The sequence below is a fragment of the Musa acuminata genome, chromosome BXJ1-1, assembly GCF_036884655.1.
Source record: "Musa acuminata AAA Group cultivar baxijiao chromosome BXJ1-1, Cavendish_Baxijiao_AAA, whole genome shotgun sequence".
NCBI classification, from domain to species: domain Eukaryota; kingdom Viridiplantae; phylum Streptophyta; class Magnoliopsida; order Zingiberales; family Musaceae; genus Musa; species Musa acuminata.
In genome coordinates, this window is record NC_088327.1 from 5,921,081 (window position 1) to 5,937,627 (window position 16,547).

The 16,547-nt window shown below is 39.6% G+C and overlaps 3 protein-coding genes across 9 annotated transcripts; all 3 read left to right on the forward strand.

Annotated features, from left to right (window-relative positions):
- Positions 1-706: 706 nt before the first annotated feature.
- LOC103989426 (ammonium transporter 2 member 5-like) lies at positions 707-2,257 on the forward strand. Its single transcript, XM_009408268.3, has 3 exons — positions 707-1,297; positions 1,378-1,663; positions 1,734-2,257. Exons 1-3 carry the CDS (start codon positions 707-709, stop codon positions 2,255-2,257), a joined length of 1,401 nt encoding a protein of 466 aa, XP_009406543.2.
- A 1,468-nt stretch (positions 2,258-3,725) lies between these two features.
- Positions 3,726-8,673, forward strand: LOC103986080 (myosin-binding protein 7). 2 transcript variants are annotated; one of them, XM_018831236.2, is made up of 3 exons: positions 3,726-5,321; positions 8,146-8,192; positions 8,288-8,673. In XM_018831236.2, exons 1-3 carry the CDS (start codon positions 4,035-4,037, stop codon positions 8,385-8,387), a joined length of 1,434 nt encoding a protein of 477 aa, XP_018686781.2. In that variant the 5' UTR covers positions 3,726-4,034; the 3' UTR covers positions 8,388-8,673. The 2 variants fall into 2 exon arrangements, with proteins under 2 accessions (XP_018686781.2, XP_009402236.2); XM_009403961.3 differs by having other exon boundaries at positions 8,291-8,673.
- Positions 8,674-10,191: 1,518 nt separating this feature from the next.
- Positions 10,192-15,743, forward strand: LOC103986054 (E3 ubiquitin-protein ligase RHF2A). 6 transcript variants are annotated; one of them, XM_065136668.1, is made up of 11 exons: positions 10,192-10,379; positions 10,787-10,927; positions 11,034-11,080; positions 11,663-11,725; positions 11,817-11,925; positions 12,033-12,394; positions 12,510-12,614; positions 12,688-13,052; positions 13,215-13,266; positions 13,349-13,536; positions 15,492-15,743. In XM_065136668.1, exons 2-8 carry the CDS (start codon positions 10,796-10,798, stop codon positions 12,998-13,000), a joined length of 1,131 nt encoding a protein of 376 aa, XP_064992740.1. In that variant the 5' UTR covers positions 10,192-10,379; positions 10,787-10,795; the 3' UTR covers positions 13,001-13,052; positions 13,215-13,266; positions 13,349-13,536; positions 15,492-15,743. The 6 variants fall into 6 exon arrangements, with proteins under 6 accessions (XP_064992740.1, XP_064992811.1, XP_064992671.1 ...); XM_065136739.1 differs by having other exon boundaries at positions 13,243-13,266; XM_065136599.1 differs by having other exon boundaries at positions 13,215-13,536.
- The last annotated feature ends 804 nt before the right edge of the window (positions 15,744-16,547 follow it).

The following is a 16,547-nucleotide window of genomic DNA, read 5'->3' on the forward strand; positions in this document are numbered from 1 at the left end:
GAAAGAAAATATATCTCCAATTACGATGAATCGAATCTCGGAGGATTCCAAAAGGAATCTCCTCTAACGTCCTTCTCCGATTAGATACAGCCGAATCATACTCATCGTACTAACAGGAAAAGGACAGCATTGCAACGTCAACGCTTGACTCAATGTTAAGTTTGCGAATCTCCCGTTCTGCAGCAGACCGATTCTTCAGAATTTCCAGTGAAGAATCTTAAGATTCGGTTTCTCTCATTGCAAATTTTCACTCTGTTAAATTTAAATAAAAATAATCGTAGAATTAATTAGATCTTTTCAAACAGACGACGGAGATCAGAAGTCATAGCTGATGGACGGCTAGAAACCCTCCTTATCATATATATATTCCATTCTGCTTCTTCCTACGCTCACCCAAAAATTGCCGATTCTCCTCGAATTCCGAGATACCGTATATAGGCTGGAGTTGCGGTTGCGAAACCAAATCACGTAGGATTCAGTGTATTTTTAATTTCAAACTAATCATGCAATTGCCGTTATCACCCTTGATTCTTCGAATCATGTGTGTATCTGTGGACTTGATGCCTGAGTTTGTGGGCGGAGGATCCAACCCAGCATTGTATCTGATCCTATAAATGCTGATTCTGTGTGGTTTTGCCGTGGGGCTCGCTGCGGTTATCTCCTCTGTCGTCGTAAGGAAGAGCTTGCAGAGGGAGGAGAGAACGAGATGTCTCTCCCATCGAGCCTTCTGCCGAGCGAGGGCGCGCCGGAGTGGCTCAACAAGGGGGACAACTCGTGGCAGCTGACCGCCGCCACGCTCGTCGGGCTTCAGAGCGTTCCGGGCCTGGTGATCCTCTATGGCAGCATCGTGAAGAAGAAGTGGGCGGTCAACTCGGCCTTCATGGCGCTCTACGCCTTCGCCGCCGTCTTAATCTGCTGGTGCATCTGGGGCTTCCGCATGGCCTTCGGAGAGCCGCTCCTCCCCTTCTGGGGCCGTCCCGACGCCAACGTCCTAGAGCAGAAGTTCCTCCTGGCCCAGGGCTTCGCCGGGCTCTACCCCAACGCCACGCTGGTCTACTTTCAGTTCGTCTTCGCCGCCATCACGCCCATACTGATCGCCGGCTCGCTGCTCGGCCGGATGAACTTTAAAGCGTGGATGCTGTTCGTGCCGCTGTGGCTCACCTTCTCGTACACGATCGGCGCGTTCAGCCTCTGGAGCCCGAACGGGTTCCTGTTCAAGGCCGGCGTCATGGACTTTGCCGGCGGCTACGTCATCCATCTCTCCTCCGGGATCGCCGGACTCACCGCCGCTTATTGGGTATGAACAGAGAGCATATCTAATTGATGTGCCGTCGTCGTTGTTGTAGTATGTGCACCAACGTTCTTCATCTGTTGCAGGTCGGGCCGAGAGTGGCGAAGGACAGGGAGAGGTTTCCGCCCAACAACATCCTGCTAACGCTGACCGGAGCGGGACTGCTGTGGCTGGGGTGGACTGGTTTCAACGGTGGCGCTCCCTACGCGGCCAACCTCGCCGCATCTATCGCCATCGTCAACACTCATCTCTGCACCGCCACCAGCCTCCTCGTCTGGCTCTTCCTCGACATGTTCTACTTCTCCAAGCCGTCAGTCATCGGCGCCGTCCAGGGAATGATCACCGGCCTCGTTTGCATCACTCCTGCCGCAGGTAAATCCAGATTCATACCATCGAACTACAAACATTGTGCCTACCATCGACGTATTTGTTTGGAGAACAGGGCTGGTGCAGCCTTGGGCAGCCATCATCATGGGCGTCCTGTCAGGAAGCATTCCCTGGTTTACCATGATGGTGCTCCACAGGAAGATCCAATTCCTGAAGAAGGTCGACGACACGCTCGCCGTCTTCCACACCCACGGCATTGCCGGCAGCTTGGGCGGCATCCTCACCGGAATCTTGGCCGACCCAAGACTGAACCGCCTCTTCTTCGGCGACAATCCCAGTTACGTCGGCCTCGCCTACGCCATCAAAATGGGCCGCGCCACCGCAGGACTGCGTCAAATTGGCATGCAATTCGCCGGCATTGGATTCATCATTGCGCTCAACGTCGTCATCACCAGCGTCATATGCTTGCTGATCAAGGTGGTCGTCCCGCTTCGACTTAGCGAGGAGGAGTTGCAGGTGGGAGACGACGCCATCCACGGCGAGGACGCGTACGCGGTGTGGGGCGACGGCGAGACGTACGAGAAGTCGATTCATGGGTACGAGAACTTCGCCTCTGCGAAGGCAGAGGAGATGGCATGAGGAGCAAAACACGGTGCACGGCTCTACATATTGTACACATTATGTAATTGGAGCGATTCGATCAGGTTTACGTACAGACCCATAATTGCCGTATGAATCTCCCTTAATAATTTTGCTTGGGGATGTAACAGATTTTATATTTCTTCATGAATTATTTGATTCCTCTCATGCCATCAGTAAATTCTTCTTGTGAGAGAGTAAATAACAAGTTTTATTGTTTACTCTGACATGCCATTCTAAAATTTTTCCATATGGAATAAGATTTTTTGACCCACGAATAATCACGAGAATCAATAATAAAGGGTAGATTTATATTTATATTTTATAATTAAAAATATTGTTTATTATATGAAAATACAATAAATATAGGAAACAAAATTCTTTTTTTAATTAACTCAAATCCAGTTGCTTTAGATTTTCTCTAGTATGAAAAGTGTGTTTATTCAATTACTAAGATATTTACGGAGATTTATTAGATGAAATATATCTCCTAAAACATTTATTGGATTTCAATAGGTTTATTATAAATTATTCTATATAATTAGTTATTTTTAGTATTTTATTATCTATATTTTCAAAAATTATATTAGGATATTTATATTAAAAAATATATTTAATTTTATTTTTCCTCATGTTATTGACTTTGTCTTTGAAAATATCATAGGATTTATCACTAAGTATACACTCACTCTACTTCACTTCAATTTATCACTAGGTACATATAAACTTTTTATTAGCAGAGTTGACAGTGTGGAAAAACATAGTTAAATATTTCGTAAGTAAAAAGATTCTTATAATTTTTTTTAATTATATAAATAAAAAAATAATTAAAAATAATTAATTATAAAAATATAATTAGTCTGATTTTAATGAAACTTTATGGTCAATGTTATAGATAGGTATAACTTTATGACAATGAAAGAATAATTCTATATTGATAAATATCAAGAGAATCAATGATATATATTATAATTTATTAATTATTTTTTAAAAAAATTATATGAACAATAAATAAAGAAAAATAAAATATAAGTATTTTTTTTGAGAAATCGTTTATTTGTTTATAAAATATAAAGTATTATTGTGTAATCAAATTTCGTGATCCCAAACGAATGACGTCAGCGAGAAGGGTGTGTTGGGCCCACCAGTCAGAGCTCCTAATCATATTTGGCAATAATTTAACTAGATAAATTAATTAGACCAAACCAACGTTAAATGAGGCTGCCGCGTCAAGTTTGAAGACAAACATCTCCCCTATCCCACCTAGCCCTTTAACACCGTTCAATTTTGCTCTTGGGACCCACGGTTTTTGTCCCACTTCGATAGCACGTGCTGAGCGGGTGAGCGTTTGAGTAGATTCTTCGCACGGTTAATTAGCCGAACGGGTTCGTCGGAATTGAGAAAGAAATTAATTGCAATTTAATTTATTATATATGATAAAATATACATCCTATAAAGAAGAAGAAGAAAGAAACGAAGGATTTGGCGATTTGTTTGGGGTCTCGAAAGCTTCTTCGAAGCCCCTCTTTTCTCATCTCGTCTGGCGCGGCGCTCAATTCGACAGCAAACCCTACCTTTCCGGACCGAGAAGCACTTCGATTCCGCATCCCCCGCTTGCATTCCTCACCTTTCGCCTCGTCTCCTCCCCGGCCGCCGCCGTAGCTGATCAGAATCGGAGGTGGGGAAGGAGGGGGGCGTTCGGTGGGGCCCGTGAATTCCAAGGGGAGGCGCGGCAGATACCCATTTGTGTGCTTGCCTCAATGGTCTGTCGGAATCCATGGATTCCGAGGAACCTACGGCATCGGCCTTCTCGTGCGGAGGCGGAGGAGGAGGCGAGGACACCGTGGGTGGAACATTCGCCTGCTCTTGCCTCTACTGCGGTCATGCTTCCGTTCGCTCCGCCTCCTGGCGCCGGTCTGTGAGGCGGAAGCTGGACAGCAGGGCAGCTGGGGCCCGCTCGATCTCGCGCGTCACGGAGGAGATTGGCGCCGTGGCCCGCGTCGCACGCGTGGAGATCGAGAACGAAGCGGCCGCCCTCCGCGAGACCCTCGTCAGCCACCAGCAGTCGATCCAGAAGCTCCAAGCGGAGCTGGAGGAGGAGCGGAGTGCCGCGGCCTCCGCTGCCACGGAGACCATGTCGATGATCCTCCGGCTCCAGCACGAGAAGGCCGAGGCCCAGATGGAGGTTCGCCAGTTCAAGCGCTTCGCGGAGGAGAAGATGACCCACGACCAGCAGGAAATCGCCGTCCTCGAGGACCTCCTCTTCAAGCGCGATCAGGCCGTGCAAGCCCTCTCCTTCGAGGTCCAGGCATATCGTCACCGTCTCCTCAGCTACGGCATTGACATCCACGGCGATGCACCCCCTTCCGAGCCGCAGACCCCTGATACCGCCACGACCGCCTGTGCCGTTCCCCATTTCGATCTCCTACCTGACGACTATCCCCCATTGAGGTGCCGTGGTGATGCTGGTGTTGAACTCGATAACTATCCTTCCGGGGAGACCCCACGCGAGCACCTGCAGAAGCTTGAGCAGCGCATCTTTCAGCTTGAGCGGATGCCAAGCAGCAGCTTTTCCAATGTCATGGATAAGGGAGTCGTGGTAGGGCAGTCACCACGCAGTGGTTCAAGGGATCTCAGGAGTTTCTCCTATGGCAGCTGCTGTTCAGGTCTGAATTTCAATAACGGGGAGGAGTTTCCAGCGGTGATGGATGGTGCATCGGATTATGGTGGAAGGGATGATATGTGTGACAGAATATACACTGTGGATGCGGTGCATGGGGCAAGCGAGGATTATGTTAGCACCCCAAGGGAGCTTCAGAACAGAAGAAATTTGGGGGGTGAGGCTAGGGAAACAGAGATAAGGAAGCTTCATACAAGGCTACAAGCACTTGAGGCTGATAGGGAGTCAATGAGGCAGACATTAATTTCTGTGGGTACCGATAAGGCTCAGATGGTGCTGTTGAAAGAGATTGCTCAACAAATGCAGAAGGAAGCGACACAAGAGAGGAGCTTCATCAAGAAACCATCTCCTCCCAAGAGGATTTCAATCATGTCGATGATCAAGGTAAAGATTTATCTGCCAATTACTTCATGATGATAATTTTAGTCACTTGTATAACTTCAAGTCAATGATAAGTACCTGCCTTGACAAATATGCATATATATTCCTGGTAGATAAGATTCTTGTGTTGTGCACTCATCAGGCTTCGTTTAATGTGTGTAAATTTGCAGACACCCTATATGTGTAAGTTTGCAAAACCCTCAAGAGAGATGCATCTCAACATGCAAGTATTGAGCCACTAGTAGCATAAGTGATAAATTCTCCATCATTGATTTGATAAAATACTTTTGATGGGGAGAAGGTCTTTAAACCTACAAGGGTAGTTGCTTGTAGGAAGCTTTAATTTGTTTGTCTCTGTTCAGTTAGAGGTTCATTGAACAATGAAGCAATTTCAAAATTTTCTTGAAAATTGGAAGAAATCTAAACTTAAGTGGACTTACATGTTTTGTCATACAAAATTCTGAAGTTCAAGGGTTTGTTGTGTCCATAATGCAGCCCAATGCAGGTTTTGCAATACTCTTTAGTTAATTGTAAGTAGTTCGATCAGTTAGTTAATTTTGCATGATATTTGCATTCTTTGATAATGGGATGTTTACTTTGTGTTATTTTTCCTTCGTCAAGTGTAGTATATTTAAGAAATGAAAATTCATTTGATATCACTCTTCTTATGTAATACTGAAGCTATTGCTATCTGTCAGTGACCTGAGAACAATTTGGAAAGTCGTTGGAGTTTAATGCTATTTTTAGATTAGAAGAAGTAAATTTTGAAGTAATGGAGGAAAACAAAAATATAATAATGCTTTGTGTATCTTTCCTGAATGAATGTTACAATCACACTAATATATAGAATAGCCATGGAAATAATTGTAGTCTTATTTTGATTTGAACAGCTAAATGATATATGTTATTAAATCTTTGTTGATGATAACTGATAAGTTGTTTGCAATTAAGGGGTATAATAGTTCTTTGGAAGCATTTCTTGACTCCAGGTGCATTCATTATGTTTGACCTTCTTTTGTTTCAGTTATGTTCTATATATGAAGTGTCTAGTGTATCTGAAAGATCCAGAATCATGAAAGTGAACAAAGCTTTTGTAATGTTTCTAGGGACCTAATAGCTCCTCAAGCAAGTAGTTGTAGCATAAGCCTTCAGATAGCAAGTATGGCGAATCACCTAATAGAATTTTTTCATTTTTCACTGTTCTTTCTCTCTAAAACATCACTTAGTGGAAGTTCATGTATGCTCAGAAATATATCAAATATATCATATCATTTGTACATGAGTCTTTTTGGTATGACAAGAATCGTTATATTTGTTTCTTCATCCAACTAGCTGAAGGCCCATTTCATAGCCAAAAGAATCTCCATCACTTCCAATGGTGATTATTGATGCGATTCTTCTAAGATTTTATGCCAAGTTTTTTGTATTATGACTCGACTTGATGGAATAATTGTCTCATTAATTTGATGAGCTTGAATGGTGGGCTTAAGTTGTTTATGCTCGAGTTAATAATAGTAAACCTATTTAGTTCTATAAACCAACTCAATCCTTCTCTCACTTCCAATGTAGGACTAAACTAGGATATCACAATTTCCTCCTCTTTTAAGGCTTAATGTTCTTGTCATGAATATAACATAACCCATAATCAAACTTTAGTATGATGCACATAGGGCCTGGTAGCTCTACCTGGTGGTTGTTTCATCTGCAGGTTGTCCATGTCCAATACTAAGTCTATTTTGGTATGTTTTGTTATGATATGATTTGATGTGATAATTTAATCCATTAACTTCATGAGCCCGAACTATAACTATTAGTTCAAAAACCTTAAGGCCAAGGTAGCAATAATAGACTCATCTAGTTCTGTAGACCAACTCAAGCATTCTTCCACTGTCAATGTGAAACTAAATTGGATACCACATGTATGGACTTTTTGGACTGTATGGTGCTATCACAAAATAGACTCATCTAGCTTAGGAGATTTGGTGCCAACCTTCTATTGTTGTTTTCTTTAACATGTTTTATAATCAACCTCTTTCATGAATCATGATGTACTGATGAACAAGCAAAGTTTTGATCTCTTTTTGTCTAGGCCAATTTGTTGTTTATGCTTCGAGTTGGAATATGAATATCTTGGGCATTATGTAGTACCAAAGGCGTACTTGATCAACTTTCACTGGCAATGGTGGACGTTAATCCCCCACGTCGTCTTGTTATCTCTTTGTGTGATGAATGTCCACCTTTATCATCATTCGCCGTGCAAATTGGCCCTCTGAATAGCCACTAATTTTGATGTAGCAAGGTTTCTTTTTTCTCTAATGTTGTCATTGTGGACCTCAAACTGTGCAACTATTTTATCTTTGTCCTAAGAAGGAAGGTAACACTATGACACTATGCAGAATCTTCTCTTGTTACTGACTCTTTAATGGACATGCTATTTGACTAGGCGACTAGGTTGCATAGTGCTATCCCGAGGGCAATATCTCTTATGACATGATTGCTGTGTTTATGCCTTCTATTATTAAGCTAAGTCTCTTGTTAGCATTCACTGAAGAAGTCTGGAAATATATTTTTTCAAATTTGCATGTATGACCTTACTATTGAGGGACATTGTTTGTAAAGTTGATAATCCAATGTTAGTTCCATATTCTAATTTCACACACTCTTTTTATTCAAAACCCTAGATGTCTCAATATGTGTAAGCCATCATTAAGGTAAAGGAAGTCACCGTATCACTGACTTATTTAATATTTACTATGCCATTTCTATCGATATAATCTACTGTTTCTTTTTTCTTATAATTTCTTCCTGATTTTTGTTTTTTCCCCAGAGTGTCGTCTCATTTGTTTTCTGGAGAAAGAAACCATCTCGGGTCAAGTAAGTCTTTACTTTTCAGTTTAATGTAGTGATTTTTCCTTTTCTTTTTAATTTATGTAACATGTATCATGGCAAAGTGTTGCTTGTTATCTTAGCAGGTATACTTTTGGGTTGTCGGCAAGCAATGTTGGCTTGTTGTTGCTTCTGGACAAGTCGCCCCGTGTGAGGCACCGGAGGTTTCTCACAAGAACATAGGAGTCACATCATCTAATTCTGACGCCAAGCAGTTTTTCTAGAGCATAATGAGCTAAATGTGTGATTCCCATATGGATTTGGATCTTGGGTTTCTATTCCCAAATCTATTCTTTCATCTACTTTAATGTAATATTGGCTTAAAATCTCATTTTATTCTTTGTTGTTTTTCTGCACGTCTTCAGATTGTTTGCAGTTTTACTGGGTTAGTTGTGTCTTTGATTTAGTATCTGTTGAGATTGATCTTGTGATGTATTTGTTTTGTTGTGTGAATATACTGAATTGTATATCCGCATTGTCTCTTAATTATTTGTCTGCTAATGCCCTCCTTTGCGGTTGAAACAATTAGACTCTGGTAATATAGCAATGCAGGAAGGCCGTAAAATGAGAATATTGTTATCCTCCACAACCCTGGCATGGTCGATTGTTCGCTTTGAATATTTCTTGAGGACTTGTTACAGAGATAAGGAAGATGATGAAAGCCTAAAACAAGTATTTGGTGTCCAGATGAACTCTTTAAAGTTTCCTGTAAACTTCCTACTTCTATATGGATTGCTATAATCTTTCACGGGCAAATTGAGACTTGCTTTGTGTGCAAAATGCATGTTGGATTTATCTGGTTCTTATAAATTCGTTCAAGTGTTTTTCTTTGTCAAATATTTGAGCATTGTTGTATTATTATCACTGTTCTTGTATTAGAAATACACCAAGTTCATGCTATAGCACTGGCTGGCTATAGAACAGTCTTAGTTCAAGGGAATCATGATAAATATGCCATGTTTCTTTTTTTCTTGTAGTACAATGGGTTGATGACACAGATCTTTAACAAGGCTATGCATCAGTTGGAATTCCATCTGTAATCATCAATAGTTTGCAAGTTTGAATGAAAGTTCTTGACTTGCTTGATTTATAACTCGTAATTTGGAAACATTATATTATCTTATTTCTGTGTTGCTTTGGTTCTTATCACACTCATGAATTCTGCCATCCATTGGATGTTACAATATGGTATATCCTCCAAGACTTCACTCTTTAAGAGCTATCTTTAAGTTACATGGTATTGTTTTGCATTCATTTGGAAGCATCAAAATCATGAAATATGGGTTTATCTCAACTCATATATAGGATTTAATAATAAAAAAAGAGTTTACAATATGATCTCTCAGGACTAAATATGATGTGGGGAAGATTGTAACAATCTTAACTGGTTTAAGACAAATTGATTGATAAGATATGAATATACTACCACTAATTTAAATTTAAATATTTGAAAATTAATATTAATAATTTAGACATGACAAAGAAGTAAACTTACATGGGTTAGACATATATAGTAACTCATTCTCATTTGTGTATATTTCCTTTTTAACCAATAAAAATTCCTTTTTCAAATAATAAATTTATGATTCACACAACTGATCCATTCAACTGTTGATCGGATTAATATCCGGTATAATGTTATGGTAACTATACTTTCAACTAGGCTTAGTAGTATCCACTGGATGGACTTTCGATTCGGCCCTCGTTCCTCTTGCAACCTTTCCTTGGTCAAAAGGTGGACCGCCTCCTCTGCGCCACATTCGTCCATAAGGCGAAAGATACCACACACAAACGTTGAACTCACCCCTCGATAGTTTACGTGGACCCTAATCATGCAAGTGGGTCGAACTAGCCCAGCCGCTAACTGCTCCGTCCCGTCACAATCGACCCAATTCCGAGGGTGGTAAACCACCGGGTAAGTTATGGTCAGGGCGTGGCCAGTAAAGCTCAAATATAAAGCCCCTATCATCCCCGTCCCCTTCTTTATCGCAAAAGAAATAGTAATAGCGAGCGAAAGAGGGAAAGGAATGACCGACACGCGGTTTCCTTCCACCCCTCCCTCTCTCCTCTCTCCTCTCTCTAGGGTTTCTTGATAAGCATCCAACGAATCGCATCGCGAGGTCCCGTAATCCGCAGTAGCGGGTTTCGATCGCTGTCACGGTCTCCAATATCGAGGTATTGGTCCGATCGCTTGTCTATTTCTGATTCTATTCTTTTCTGGAGCCTCGTTCGTCTCGATTCCGCTTTTGATTTTACTCTACCGGGGCTAGATTCATTGCCTCGTGCTCGATCGATCTCTTGTTTGGCGTCATTTGTTTCCCTTGTTCACTCGTTTCAGTTTAGGTATAATAACCATGGGGATTTGTCGGTATAATCTGTGGCGTCTCGTTGATTTGGATGGACCATCTGCATCGGTCGTAGTCGAATTTGGCGTATTCGGTTTTGGATAGAAGTTTCAGATATAACCGTTCTTGGGGATTCTTTTATCTGAGACTTTCATTAGGTTGTTACAAGTTTTCTGGCTTTTCTTGATTGATTCGTCGTCTTGGCTCTGTCTCTAATTAAATAAGGTACTGGTACAGGGTTCAACAATGGAAGATACCGCAAACATGGAGAGCCATTTATCATCAGCTGCGGCTTTCGTGGAAGGAGGTATTCAGGATGCTTGTGATGATGCATGCAGCATCTGTCTTGAAGTCTTCTGTGAAAGTGATCCTTCAACGGTATGTCGTCTTATGGATACATGTACTTATATGATTAGTGCTACTAACTTTTTTGCTCCCTTTGTTGCAAAGTAGACGTCTTCTTATATCCGTTGTTGTTCTTCAGGTTACTAGTTGCAAGCATGAGTTTCATCTACAATGTATTCTTGAATGGTACTGTCTTTCTTGCCTCTCTGTTATTGCTGTACTACCTGAGTCTGAAGCTGTTAACCGTGTACTTCTAAGCACATGGATAGTACTTGCTTAAAGTTCTTAGTCAAACGAAACAACTTTTATACAATTCTTAAAAACGGTAAACCCAGAGTATGAGGCTACCATTTATGCTGTCTCTGGAGTGATGATCAATTTATGTTATCTTGTCTAGCTAGGCTATTTTAGCGACTCAAATAGTCCAGGTTGTAAAGGAGCAACGTTACCATTGTACTAAGGTTCACCTACAACCTTCGTATATTACTCTATTACATTATTCAAGGGAACTATTTCCCATCTTTGGGTTGTTGCTGTGATTGGTCAAACATGTCTAGGGTGCATATTTCTGATAGTATTTAAATCAGTTTGGTCATTATTTTTTGCCTTTCTTAATTGGATATTGGTTCATGTTAGGTATCATTAATGCCGGAAGCTTGTTTATCTTTTCAGTATTCTATATTATTTATTTCCCCCCTTGAAATATATTCATTGTTTCAGGCACTTTCACTATAACTTCAAGTTACCATAATTTTTTTTCATTATTAGGTGCCAGAGGAGCTCTCAGTGTCCTATGTGCTGGCAGTCCATCAGTTTGAAGGATCCTACCAGGTTCATATGAATTAAAGTAAAATTGCAGTTTGTGCTTGGACTATTGTTACAGCTAGAAGCTTATGATTTTTTCTGCTGTTGGTTGTCTCAGCCAAGAATTATTGGATGGTGTAGAGCGCGAAAGGAACGTCAGACTTAACAATACACGGACTACCACAATTTTTCATCATCCTGCTCTTGGTGATTTCGAATTGCAGCATGTGGGTAGTTCTGTTATTTGGTTTGGATCTTTCTCGTCGTTTGTTGGGTTTATGAAGGGAAAAGTTCCATGAAAATAATGGTCATATCTTTCAACTATTGATCGTAGTTGCCAGTTGGTGGAAGTGATGCTGAACTCGAAGAGCGTATTATTCAGCACTTAGCTGCTGCTGCTGCCATGGGAAGAGCACACCATCTTGCTAGAAGAGAAGCACAGGGTAGATCAGGATCTCATGGCCACCCACAATATTTGGTTTTCTCTACAAATTCAAACACACCTTCTGTGGGATCCCTGTCTGCCTCCTCTGTCACAAGAGTAGAAAATGAGTCAGCTCCTGAAACAGTTGCTGCTAACCCATCGGCCTCTGTAACTACTCCAGTAGGAGAATCTGCTGAAGTAACAAGTGTTACCCCAACTCATGCTAGCCAGATTGCTTTGTTGACATCTGGGACCAGCAGTGATCGATTCAGGTACAGCATTTCAAGTCCCAGGTGCTCTTTAGGATATACTTATTACATGCTTATATACATATGTATTATTTCTCAATCACTCTGTTATAAAGTTGCTCTGATGACTTTTATTCAGGGCACCAGCCGGCCAATCCTCTCCGGTTAGCCATGAACCAGGACCATCAGACCTACAATCCTTCTCAGAATCTCTGAAATCTCGCTTGAATTCTGTCTCAATGAGGTATTTTGATGTTTATGTGCTGTTTTCAGTATCATTGTAGATGCTGATTGTGTCCTTTACATCTTGCAATTAGGTACAAGGAGTCCATCGTTAAGAGCACTCGAGGGTGGAGGGAACGGCTGTTTTCACGAAATAGTTCTGTGGCAGATATTGGTTCTGAAGTTAGGAGAGAAGTTAATGCTGGTATTGCCACTGTGTCACGGATGATGGAGCGCTTGGACACTAGAGATAGTAGAAGAACATCCAGTTCTTCTGCCTCGCCTAGTGCCGAAGTGCACTCAGTTATGGAACCGAGAAATGAGGGTGTTATTTCCAATCATGCCAGTACTCATCCAAACAATAGTACTACATCATCTTCTTGCATTGCAACTTCAGGTCTCGATTAAGTTACTCTACAAGTTCTAAAGGTTGAACATGCAGCAGTGTTCAACATTGAAGGTATTTTAATTTCTGCTACCCTGTTGCATTGATTATTTTTATTGTAAAATTCAGATAAATAAGTTTATACTTTGTACTTCCAATATTATGTTCCCTAATTTATTCAGATCAACAAGACTTAGCCCCTAAAGTTGCTAATGGCCTGAGTTGACTCTATATCAGGCTTAATTGTGGTCTTGCTTGCTTGAAGGTGGCCAGGCCTGATTTGACTGAGGTGACGAACATCCTTTAATCAGCTACTTTGGTTTGGTGACTCCCAAATTGGTGGATGATGTTCGATCTGTCTCATGTAATAGAGGTTAGCTGGTGCTTCGTGTGCTAATATAGCAAAAATGGAGAGATCAAGGACACGAGGTTGGGTGATAGGGATTGCTAAAGTTAGCAGATCTGACTGAGATGGAGTATTGGAGGTCAATGAAGGTGGATGGCTGGCCTTATCAAGGGCAGTAGTGGCTGTCAAGACCGTTGAGTGGAGAGGGAGAAGGTAGGGTGATAGATAATTAGATGACTAATTAATTAAAATTCAAGCAGATGAGGATGTTTTGCATGTTTGTCAAACCCAAAATCAATATTGGAAGAAAGCACTCACTAAAATCTGATCTGAAAAATTACATTATGAATCCATACCATTTTTCGTGATCTAAATCATGTTAGTTGCATGTGGACCAAATTCGCATGTCAACAAGTCTTCACATAAACAGCAATTTTGCATGAACGGTATCTGTGTGAATTTGATGCTGCCATCCAAAAGCTAGTAATTTTTTATGTGGAACAAATGTAGATTATTGTAATGTTTTCTATTTCCAGTTTAATGTTTTTTGTTATTTTCTATTCCATGCATAACTTGGTTTTTAGAAAATGATATCTTTTTGTTTCAGAATGTTGAAAAGTATTTCTAATGAAGATGAGCACTGTTTTAGAGTTCATGTGCGTGATTTTGAATCAGCAGCATTGATGTCTCAATCTTGTTGACAGGATCTTAGCCACAATCTCCTCTCTCTCTCTCTCACAGACACACATAGTCATGCTCATTCAGAGCAAAAGAGAAACAGAAAAGGATATTATTTCTTTCACTTGAGGAATAGAAGATTTATTCTTTTTTTTTAATTTTCTCTTCTTTGCAGATCATCCTTTAAAGATGGATAAAATTGTGAAAATGAGGAGAACTTCAGAAGATATATAAAATCTAAGAATAGAAGATAATTTTTATATAATATAAGGTTTATGATAATTTTTATAGTAAGTTGTGTACTAAGGGTAATAAAAGACAATATACTTTGAATTGCTAAAGTTAGAGAAAGAAAGAAAAAGATTTGGATAGTACTTTCTATTGAAAGAGTTTAAGAAAATGTGGAAAATATTTATAAAAAATATGAAAATATGTTGGAGTTTGAGATATGATGGCATTCATATTTTGTTCTGAAAAAGTTAAGGCGATCAAGGAATAAATAGTTTGATTAGTTTATTTACAAAATCTTGAGAATTAGAAGATGTCCGATGAATGAAGAGTTTTTTAGTATCAATTTATAAGAATAAATGGGATATCCAAAATTATAGTAATTATAAAGGAATTAATATTATAGCTACACTATGAATAGTACAAATATACTTTAAAAGGAACTCATGAAATAGTAATTGAAAGTCAAATAAGTTGTGAAACAAAAACTTCCTAAAATCAATTTGGTCTATCAACTGTTCAAGATAATAGAAAATCAAAGGGAAAAGAAGAAAGATTTCATATGTTTTTTATTTGATTTAGATAAAGTATATGATAAAATTCCTAGAGATATATTATGGTGGGTTTTAGAGAAGAAAGATGGATCCACTACTTATATTGATGTTATAAGAGATATCTATGGTAGTATTTTCACTAGTGTTTAGGGAGTGTGTTTAGGGGTTGCCTTTTATCTTTTTTATGCTTCTTTGTTTTATGTAGATGGATTCATGTACAAAAACTATTCTTCTCCATTTGTTGGAACACTGTTTTGTAGTTTTGGAAGTTAAGGATTTTCACAATGCCATGCATTTTGTTATGCTTCTGAAAAGGAAAAGAAAAGGATGAATCTTGGGCCAGTTGAGTGAGTATATGCCTGAGCTCTGGAACTTGATAGATATCCTAGTGAAATACCACCCAAACTGTATATCAAAATTTTGCGGGCTTTGATTTTTATTCAGACAAACATAGGTTCAGTTTTTTTTATGAAATCTCTGCTCCTACATGACATGCTCTGACTATTTAATTTCTGTCTTGTTTCTTGAATTGATAATACTACTTGTCAAGTTTATACCCCTTCATAATTTTCCACAGATTGCTACACTTGTGAACTATTCTCCCTTGTTTATCCGTGAATATTGTTCTTTTGTCATCGGTCGGTCGAGTCATCGGTACATGCTTGTGCGGAAATTTCTAACTTTGGTTTCTTTTGTATCGTCGGGCAGTGAAAATTACGTACCGTCAAGATTGTGAGGTGGAAGTTACAGTTGCTACGCATGCTGCCTTAGTATTTGTAACAAAGGAGGAAAATGCTTCAAGGAAACTACTTTGTTTTTTGTTTTTTTGGTTTAGATTTAATATGTTTGCTTTCAGGCGTTGATAGAGAAACTTGTTGGCAGTAATAACGGTTACAATCCTCTGGAACAAAGGTTATGATATGCTTTATGTTGTTTATATGAAATGGCCTCGTTGCTTAATCGAATCATGCTGCATATCCATTCCCAAGCCTCTTAAAGTGCTTGGATCATTTGCCCCCATTTGTCTCCTAATATTATTGTTTTGGATCATATGCATGTTTGATGGATTCATTGTGATCATAGATTGTCATCGTAACTCGATCAATCCTAACTCCATTAATCTATCGACGATGGACAATCTAAATCGGTCCTTACATGATACTAGATCGAGAACATTATTTTTCGAGTTAAAGTATTTCGAATGGTAAGGAGTTTAGAATGGTAAGGAGTTAAAGTATTTCGAGTGGTAAGGAGTTTTGATACTAGATCGAGAAAGTTGACTTAACATTAAATGAAAATAATAATTTGATATTCTTATTATCTTCTATATTATCTTCAAACTCAATTTAGCGCTAGGAGTTTTGATCTCGCTCGAAGAACTTGAGGCCGCTCGAGTTGGTACATACTTACATGAAGGCCAATATCATATGAGTTTTTTTAATAAGGTTTGTTCTAGTCAAGTGATTGAATTTATAGTGTGTATATATATATATATATATATATATATATATATAGTTTAGTTTTTGTCACTTTCGATAACATGACAATTGGTATCATTGGCGACGATGAATATTTTTCTATAACTTATCTTCCAAATAATTTGTACTCCAAATAACGGTTATATATCATTGTGAACTCTAAATTAGACTCTGCCAAGCACAGTTTTCCTAATTGAAATATAAAGCCTAGTTCAGTATATCAAAGACTTCTATAAGCGTGTGAATAAAGCAATTGTGTCTCAACCTTTCTATGCAATCGATGGTT